Source organism: Mugil cephalus, chromosome 19 (genome assembly GCF_022458985.1).
Source record: "Mugil cephalus isolate CIBA_MC_2020 chromosome 19, CIBA_Mcephalus_1.1, whole genome shotgun sequence".
NCBI lineage: Eukaryota > Metazoa > Chordata > Actinopteri > Mugiliformes > Mugilidae > Mugil > Mugil cephalus.
In genome coordinates this window covers 2,713,322-2,723,578 of record NC_061788.1, presented here as the reverse complement: position 1 = coordinate 2,723,578, position 10,257 = coordinate 2,713,322, and the positions used below count along the sequence as shown (strand labels likewise).

Genomic DNA, 10,257 nt, shown 5'->3' with positions numbered 1-10,257 from the left:
CCATTTTGGAGGCGGGAAGAGGCTGACTATCACAGTACGGTCTGTGGGCACCAAGACTAGCTGCTTTGAGTCTGTACGCTAAGCTAAGCTAAGCTAACTAAACTACTTTATTTTGTACAAAATTAACTTAATTAACGTGTAAATTTTTAAGTAGATGGAGTCTGTTGCCTTTGAACTAACTGACTAATGGTAACCAAACTGATATTTTCAATCCATGTAACAATAGTTTTCAAAATATTTGAGCATAAAAACACACAAACACAATCTGAGGGACCATCTAAATGTGTTTATTCCACAGTACAGACAATGTTGAGAGCGCCTGAACCCATGAAACTAGGAGACAGAGTAGCTACTGAACATGTGAGTCGAAACCACTCGGAAAAAACTAACAGAAACCCTGATTCTGTCATGACCAGTGTCCTCGAACCAAAGTGATCACCTGTGTACAGCAGCTAAGACAACGCAGAGAAATACTGTTAAATTCCACTCTTTGTTTGCATTTATAGCAGTTTATGAACATTTAGTGACACTAATGTAGCTGTAAGCAGATATAAGGACTTTATTATGTATTTATTCATAAAAGAATCAATTAAAATGAGAAAAATCTGAAGTTAACCCAAGTTATAATGGTCACGTTTACACATGTAGGAGCTGTTTCATGTAAATAAAGGTACTTATAATTGCCTACAACTACATTTTAGTGTGTTTATACACTGCTTAAATAGAGGAGGTTAAAATAAAGTCTTACTATATATCTGAATCTAATCTCAGTCACTGCATATATTCAAGTTATATCTCAGTTATTGCCACCATCAAAATTTGATTGAACCTACAGCTGAACACCGACAATAATTTGGTTTAGTTTGGTGTCATGTAGAAATTACTGAATAAAAATGCGAGAACCATTTTCTGATAAGAAGCCAAATATAAAGGATTTATTAGTTTACAGCTCAGATATTAACAGGAGATGATTTTCATTTAGGGTTTAAGTGTTTTAAACGGGTAGTTTAGTTGCATTTGGACAGATTAGCTAACTTCTTCTAGTCTTTATGCTAAGCTAAGGTTACCAGAATTCAGAATTAACTAACAAACTTGTGAGCTGTAGCGCTCTGAATGAGTGGATTGTGTTGCATTTGGATAGAGACAAGCTAGCTGTTTATGCTAATAAATTCTGTTGCATTAGGTCAGAGCAGCTAACTATTTCCAGCCTTTATGCTAAGCTATCTGTAACCAAATCGCTTTTTAACTTTTGTCTCTTATTGTCGGTACATGTCACAAATTGTGGGAAAGCATCAAATGTGATGTTTTCTTTGGCTAGCTTTAGCCCTAAAGCTAAGCTAACCAACGATTAGCTTAGCTGCTGGCTGTTGCATTGAGCCCATCTAAGCAAATAAATAAAAATTTGGTTCCAAAATGCCAAACTAATTATTAGGAAATCCAAATTATATCACAATTATTAGAAAATGGCTCCACACATTAACACTGAGCTAAAGGTGTAGATCTAGTGGCAATAACTGCAACAATCTCAAATATAAGATGCAGATTTTTTTCCTTTTAACATACGTCATTAAACAGTGAGGACATATTGGACGACATAGCTGGTTTATTATTGTTAAGCATGAAGGTTAAGTAGTTCCAGTCTAATTAGACGACATGCAACAGCTTGTTAAATAGGTTCTTCGTTGTTATGGGGTTTCCATGCACCCGCTGCTGACTGAAAAGTTATATTTCAAAGGTTTTGTAAAATACTCCCATTTGAAAAATAGGTACAGTAAGTCCTATAAAACGCTGAGACAGCGGATTTCAGCTCCAATACAAATAGATTTCACGAGGTGGTGAATGGTTTCAGACTGTGTCGCTTGTGTTGTGGTTGATTTTGTTCCCTGCTGTGGCTGGAACAGTAATAATATTGCACTGTTTAAAAACAAAAAAATAAAAATAGCTTCCTGTGTTGGTCCGTAGCCTTAATGACCGCCCAAATAAAATGCTACATATTTCAAATATATTTCACCTGAAATTTCCAGAGTAACATCATGATCCTTACGTAAATAAATAACTCTCGACCGTATATATAAGTCCTACATTATACATCTTTACAGTATGTACACGGACACACCCACGGCTCCAGGACCGTCCAAGTAGAGTCCAGATGGGTGGACATTCAACGTGTTTCCAAAAACCTGCAAGGACGCCTTTCAAACTAAACAGCTTAATGTCCAGGAGTCCTCTCAGACCAAAACATCTTCTTCTCAAAGAGTTTTCTTCAACACTGCATCAACCAAGCCAAATTAAAATCCAGTCAGTACATAGTTCTGTACCATATTTACCCTTCTTACTCAAATAAGAGGTAAAAGGTAAAACTCTAAATCAGAGGTTTTCAAACTGTGAGGACCTCCCACATCTATGAGGAAGCACCAGCTGATGCTTGTCCCATTGTCCCAACACCGTAAAAGCCTTTGTTGCCAGAAATTGCACTTTTTAACTTCCATAATGCACATAGTTTTTAGACTCAATGCAAAATACAGTTCCATCCACCACCAGGGGTGAATTATCAGGGCAGAACTTGCCCCAGAAAAAAAAACAAAAAAACATATTTTAAATTTTTTCTTCCGTCTCGGTAAAAATCCTACAAGCAGGAACTACCAACGGCTAATTGGGCCAAATTCGTTTTGGCACTTAAGCTAAAATTTGTCCTAACTTAGCTTGTTTGTGCTCCTTGTGTGTTAGCATGCCTTTGAGCCGCATAGCTAGCTACTTTTCTCTATGCATTCTTTTAACCAAACTTTTAAAAAAATGTATATTTTGTTACATTTGAACAGACAAACTAACTATATTTTAGTCTTCATGCTAAGATAAGCTAAGCTAACCAAACTACTCTATTTTGCATGGAATTAACAAACAGGATGTGTCAATTTGGGAACTTTTGTTGCTTTTGGACAGGACGAAGCTAGATGTTTATTTCAAATCTTTATGCTAAGCTAGCTAGTCGTAACTGAATTACTGGATAAATGGGTGACCGCTGTTCTAAATGTACCTCTAGATCCCTCAAATCGTCTAAATGTCTGGTTAAAAACGAATTCACCGAATGTTATGACCAAGTTGTGCCATCAAAACAAAGATGGCTGCCTGCTAGCTAAATAAAAAGTCATCATTGGGAAAAATTTTGACTTAGTGGATTTTTACTTTTATTATATTCAGATGTTAAGACGAGTCTGTAAATAGTGGCTAGTTAGCTAGTTATACTAGCTAGTTCGCTGACTAGCTAGAATTTTAGATAAACCTAAATAATGTTAGGAGAGGATGAAGGTGGGTGTTGGTGGGAGGTGATTCAGTCCAGACTTTGAAAACCTCTGCTTTAAATAATTTCTTCTCCGTCTACTGTTTGGCACGTTAATACTTAACATCATTTTCAGATCCTGCACCACAGAGGCTTTTTTTAAACGTAGCAACATGAGATGGTTACTACAGCATTTTTTTCCCACCGTAAACTAGTGCAAAAAATAAACAATGAGGTTACGCAGTTGATCGACTACAGTATTAGAGAATGGTTTTGGCTTTTTTTTTGTGGTGGCTGTTGTGTGGTCTCGTGGAAGCTGGGCGTTGAAAGGACGGCATAGATGGACCGAAGTGAACTAGCGGCGCGTCCGCTCCACGCACCCTGACGCTAAACGCCTTTAAAGGAAAAGTTCAGTTTTTCAGGTTCAAAACAAAGTCAGATGCTAAATGTTTGACACTGAAACAGTTTTAGCTTGTTGTAATCATTCATGTCCCCATTGTAAGCAACAAAAACGTCTTTAGAATTAGAAAAGGAAGAAGATATTTTCTGTAGCGTTTCTGCAGTCGATTCTAATTTATTTATACAACATATTCACAGATTTAAAAGACTTTTTAGTTTTTAAAAACTTTTGATTCTTGTGATTCTTGTATCCAGGACAGCTACTGAGCCAATCAGTATTTTTTAAATTTTTTGGTGCAACCTAACAACGTTTACCACCTCAAACTGAATTTACAGGCAAAAAAAGCTTCAAATCAAACATTGGTAATTTCTTCTTCCTTAATTCTCTATAAAAAAAGTTAATTTTAAGTTGTTTACTTATGTTTATTCTATCATTTTGTACTAAAAGCTTGAGGAGGGGATCTTTTCAGAAACATTTAGCCAAACCTGTTTCAGCATTGACGTGGACACCTGACATCAGACAACCCTGAAAAAACAGCAGACGTTTCCTTTAAACCCTGCGATAGAAAATCTGATGTGCACTTTGTGTTTTTGGATCGGAGATGTGAGAAGACTCCTCCTTCTTCTTCTTCTTCTTCTATGTCCTTTTTGTGTGAAAATATTCAGTCCAGTGAACACAAGCAGCAAAATGATGAAAAGACACCAACAACTTTATCCCGCCTCCACATCGACTGGATCGCCGCTATCAATCCAGTCTGTTCAACATTCGAGCTGAAGCGCTTCTCTTTCATTCTTCGGTCCATTTGGTACAAACACTGAGACCCAGTGGAAGTCCTGCCTCCGTCCTGCCTCCGTCCTGCCTCCGTCCTTCCTCCGTCCTTCCTCCATCGGTATGAAATCTAACCGGCTCCCTAGCGGAAACAATCCTTCACGAGCTAAAAGAGCAAAAAGTCGGGGGGGACCCTACCAGTGTCTCCCAGCAGCAGCACATGTGGGGAAACAGAACGCCACCAGCAGGTAGATCAGAGGTATTGCAAGCAGATGAATATATAAAGGGATTGTTGCTGTGGACTGTACAGAGTCTGTTGCTGCATGCCCTGTTTTTTTCTGCTTCCTGTTCCCTCTGTGGAGATAAGCGTCTCGTGGAATATTAAGGCCTTGGATGGCCCAGGGGCCACAGTGAAAGGGAAAATACTACAGAGTCTCACACAGGGTGGGATGAAAACTAACTGGAGGCACAAAAAACAAAAAACAAAAAGGTGATTAACAAGATTGTTCTGGTATAGTATATGTCTGTGGAGGTTCTCAGTCGTCCAGGTCATGTTATATCCAAAAAACAACAAAGCTGAAAACAAAGGAAACTCGTTGGGTTTCTCAAATTGTCTGGAGTCTCGTTAGAGCAGCGTTCATTGGAGATGGTTAATAGACTCAAGACCCAAAGATGTTCCTTCCTGAGTCATTCAGAACTGAAGACTTGGATGAGACATCTTCAAGAAACCCAACAGCTGCCCCTTGTTCCCTCTTAGTTTTTTTTTTTTTTTTTGGATATTACATATTCTGTTCTGAAGGATCAGCTCATCCAAAGAACATATTTTCAAAGTTTACACCACATCGGGTGGTGCGTTCTTACCGTGCACACAGTACTAATTTAGCCTGTTAGCATGCTAACTTTTGCTAATTAGCGCTAAACCCAAGGTGCAACACCTTGGCGTGACTGGCAATCAGTCCCAAAGTTGTTGAACGTCAAACTCATGAATGTCTGCCCAGTGTCTTCTAGATGTTGATATATTTCACCAGATAAATAGAAACTTTGACCTGATAAAAGATGCTAAATGACAACCATGAAGAACTTCTTACTAGTTTCCTGACTGTCTATTGAAGCGTTGTCTAAACACACAAGATGTAGCTGATTAAACTAAAGGAGTCTGAGGGGATTAACATCTGGGAACCAGGAACATTTTTTCAAAATTTATCAGCAGTCCAACAAATAGTTGAGATATTTCTGTTTTGATCAAACTGCTGTGGATGATACACAGTCTGAAGGGCTTATCCCCTAAGAATAATCAGACTAACCAAATGTTACTCAATCAAAGTTGGTAGATATAGATATCTAGATGGATAAAGATATCACACTGGATGATCCTCAGTAGAGGTTAATGTAGTTTGATGGACTTATCCTCCTGGAACCATGGATATCTACAAAATTCACCAAAAGTTCTTCAGATATTTTACCTTTCGTCACAGTGGTGGAGCGTCCATTACTCTAAAGGATTTAAAGGAGAACATCTCTACAAAACTTAATTCATATCAGACACTCTGCGTGGTACAAAGTTCATGTCTCTGGACAAATAAAACCTTAGATTAGACACCTGTTCTTGGATGAACTGACTCTTCATTGTGTGACCTATCTCCGTTTTCCCGTTTTCAGTACTTATTGCCAGTCGTTGTTGGGTTGACTGTTGTGGACCGACAGCAGTAAAGAAAGTGAACGTCTGAAAAGATGAGTCTGGCTCTGCAGTTTGTCCTGAGCTCATGAGTGTGAATGTTTGGAAATTGAGTGGGCGTCCCGTTACACGAGATTAGTTTAAGGCTTACAATATTTCACTTAATCCTTTCCTTGTCTTTTTTTTTTTTTTCCGTGTTTTTTTTTTTCTTTAAATAGGGATGAATCCTATAAAAGTATTACTGTAAACGAGTCATGCTACTGAACTGTTTTTGTTCTCTGGATCCCACTCGGCCCGGTTAGTCCACTCCTCCTGGACAGAGTGCGTTATTCATGCTATATCTCTACAAACCCATCCGTCCCACGTCCTCTTCTTATGTTTGTCCGGTCCAGAGATCATGGTGGCTCAGGCCCGGTCCTTTAACACCACAGATCCGTTCGTTATTTGTCCGCCTTACTTGGGTCCGAGTAGCCCTCCACTGCCCTCCTTGGTGCTCCCGGTGCGACCCCAGCACCCGGCAGCTATGCTCATACTCCTCTGGGTTTGGGCGCCGATGCCTCGGTCCCGCTCCATCTCGCACTGGCTCAAGGTGCGCTCAGTCCGGCCCGGCTGGCTCGGGGAGCTGGACCCCGACCCTCCGGGCTGCTTCGCGGAGATGGTGCGAAAGATGTGGTTGCGCTTGCGCAGGAAGTCGCCTCCGGTCGCACCCAGGGCGAAGCTGCCCTTGCGGAGGACCATGCGGGTGCTGGCGGACTTGGCCGGGCGAGACCTCTGGCTGTACTCCAGCTGGGACAGGTGGGACGCGTAGCCGTCGGGGATGAACTGGAACAGATGTAAGTCAGTCAGATTTGATGAGTTAATACTTAATACTCTGTCCTGGAGTTAGTAGAGTCTGATCTCTGCACATATGGTGAACCATTTTTATTTAATTCCAGCAGATTTTGTTTTACAAACATCTCATAAATAATCTGAAGGGTTACGTCATATCGTATTGTATCGTATCGTATCGTATCGTATCGTATCATATCGTATCGTATCACATCGTATCGTATCGTATTGTATCGTATCGTATCATATCATATTGTATCACATCGTATCATAACGATATCGTATCGTATCACATCGTATCGTATCGTATCGTATCATATCGTATCGTATCACATCGTATCGTATCACATCGTATCGTATCGTATCGTATTGTATCGTATCGTATCATATCATATTGTATCACATCGTATCATAACGATATCGTATCGTATCACATCGTATCGTATCGTATCATAACGATATCGTATCGCATCATTTTGTATCGCATCGTATCGTATCGTATCATAATGATATCGTATCGTATCGTGTCGTATTGTATCGTATCGTATCACATCGTATCGTATCATATCGTATCACATCGTATCGTATCATATCGTATCTTATTGTATCACATCATATCATAACGATATCGTATCCTAACGATATCGTATCGCATCATTTTGTATCGCATCGTATCCTAACGATATCGTATCGTATCGTATCACATCGTATCATATCGTATCATAATGATATCGTATCGTATCGTGTCGTATTGTATCGTATCGTATCACATCGTATCGTATCTTATTGTATCACATCGTATCATAACGATATCGTATCCTAACGATATCGTATCGTATCACATCGTATTGTATCCCATCGTATCGTATGTGATATCGCATCGCATCCTATTGCATTGTATTGTATGTTTGTGCATCACGTCGTATCGTATCGTATCTTATTGTATCTTCTTGTATCGCATCGTATCTTCTTGTATCATATATCGTATCGTATTGTATCTTATGTTATTGTATTGTATCGTATTTAGTTGTATTGTGTGAACTGGATTTGGTTGTATCGTATCATTTTATTTTTTCTTATAAAATCCTATCGCATCGTATCATATCATGTCATATCGTACTGTAGCATATTGTATCGTCTCGTACCATATTGCACAGATTCTTCTTCTTATCGTGTTATTTATTTATTTCCATACCTGACACTGGTGCTGCATTTTCTTCGTGGGCCGTCCCACGATGTAGATGTGGGACGGGGGCAGGCCGATGGTCGAGTACACCGAGATGTCCTTGGTGGAGCCGTAGGCCGCAAAGATCCTCATGTGGGCCTGAACAAGAAGACAGAAGACGTCGGCTTTAAGAAAAAGAACTGACAGGACCACGCTTTGTCCTCTCCAGCCTCTTCTTACCTCGCCGATCAGGGTTTTCAGGAAGTTTGCTTTGTGTCTCAGAGGGTCGTGAACCAGCCCGTCGCAGAAGGACACGATGCCGTGGGGGAAGTTGTGCTGAGACAACCAGGCCACCACCCGCTGCTTCTGCATGTCGGGACGACCCGTTACATACACGATCAGATAACCCAGGTCCTGCCAGTACCTGCAAACAGCAACGAGGAAAATCAACACATATAACTCATACATGGACCTCGTCATGGAAACGTCATCTGTCGAACATTAGTTCTTTATCTGAAGAAAACTAAACATACATGACATAAATGTACATTTTGTGGTTTTATTTACACTATTGTCTTAGTAATATGAAAGAAAAAGGTGGATTGAGTCCAGTTTATAATTAAATGACTGTATTATTTAGAATAAATAAAGAAAATGGCAGTTTTCCGTAACTCAATTTTGCACAGAGAATGTTTACATTTGAAAAACCATGTTACATTTATGAATGCATCAAGTAGAACACCACAATAAAATTAATTCCATAACAGGAGATATACACTCACTTTTCCACTTTATTAGGTACACCTGTTCAATTGCTCGCCAATCAGCCAATCACATGGCAGCAATTCAGTGCTTTGATCAAGACAACTTGCTGATGTTCAAACCGAGAATCAGAATAAGGAAGAAAGTGACTCTGAAGGTAGTTCTAGTTCTGAAGGCAAAAGGGGGAGGGGGGACAACCTTTTACTAGCCAGGTGCACCTAATAAAGTGGCTGGTGAGTGTAGTTTTTGTGTAAAACGTCTGCACATCTCGGTATCGGACATGAAGAGTTGGAGAATCCTGAGCAGAGCCCTAATGAGCGGTCGTGTCCACACTCTGTAAAACTTCCAAACTAAACCCAAGACACTGCTCTGGTCTCATCCTCACCTCACGACGTCCACGGCTCCAGCTCGGACCTTCGGGTCGCTGCCCATTATCGACACGCTGGCGGCAAACGAGCCGTCGATACTGAACACGACGAACTCCGTTCCCCGAGGTACGACGGTCAGGTAGCTGTCTGCGAATGTGTGGTCGCCCCTGTTAGCGAAGCAGCAGAGAGGAGGTTATTACTGAGGGAGATTCATGAAACCATGTAGTTTTTATCTTTATTTTTCTACCTGACCACCATCTTGACCGGATACACCCCGATGCCCAGACGTTTGCTCTCAGGGATCACGTAAGAGACCCGTCCACTGCTGTTGGTGAGCTCGGTGCTGAAGTACGTCCACTCTCCAGAGGGCGGCTGGGTCATGATGTGGATGTCGATCTGCAGGAACACGAGATAAAAAAAAAACGTTGTCAGGTGAACGTGGCAGGTTCACGCCCCTCCCTCCCTCCCAGGTGAGCGGCGTCGTCCGGTACCTTCTCTCCGGTGAGCGTGACCATGTCCAGAGGCCCGTACATGAAACGTCCCGTCACCGCCTGCGCGCCGTCCTCCGTGAACACGGCGTCGTTCACGCGGTGGTTGGCGGTGACGTTCTGCGGAGACGGAGAAACAGGAAATCAGTTAAAACATAGTCTAAACAGAGGCCACAATAAATACAAACTCTATTAAAATGTTCATTTTTGCATTGGTGTTAAAAACCTGCCATCAGTTATTTCATTTAAAATTAAAATTAGAAGAGAAGCTTGTCATTTAATGTCAGGTTTTATATTTGATTTATTTTATTAAATGTATATTTTCTCTGTTAATATGATTCATCACATTTCTGACTCTTTATTATTGATTCTTTCTGAACCAGCTCTAATAATAATAATAATAATAAATTACACTAAGATTTAACTGGATTTGACTCTAATACATAGAGTGAATGAATATTATTTCAAACATGTATAAAAACATGTAACTATTTGTACATACAAATGATGACAAAAAGCAGAAACA

General features: G+C 40.3%; 1 protein-coding gene across 11 annotated transcripts in view; it reads right to left on the bottom strand.

The window, feature by feature from the left end:
• Nucleotides 1-266: 266 nt before the first annotated feature.
• LOC124996749 (membrane-associated phosphatidylinositol transfer protein 2-like) overlaps nt 267-10,257 on the bottom strand; it is a 54,189-nt gene continuing 44,198 nt past the window's right edge. For all 11 annotated transcript variants that reach the window (XM_047570035.1, XM_047570044.1, XM_047570039.1 and 8 more), the window contains 6 exons: nt 9,735-9,851; nt 9,491-9,639; nt 9,261-9,410; nt 8,354-8,537; nt 8,144-8,272; nt 267-6,942 (listed from right to left, as the gene is read on the bottom strand). In XM_047570035.1, the coding sequence (XP_047425991.1) occupies nt 6,574-6,942; nt 8,144-8,272; nt 8,354-8,537; nt 9,261-9,410; nt 9,491-9,639; nt 9,735-9,851 (1,098 nt within the window). In that variant the 3' untranslated portion in view covers nt 267-6,573. The remainder of the gene's footprint in view (nt 6,943-8,143; nt 8,273-8,353; nt 8,538-9,260; nt 9,411-9,490; nt 9,640-9,734; nt 9,852-10,257) is intronic.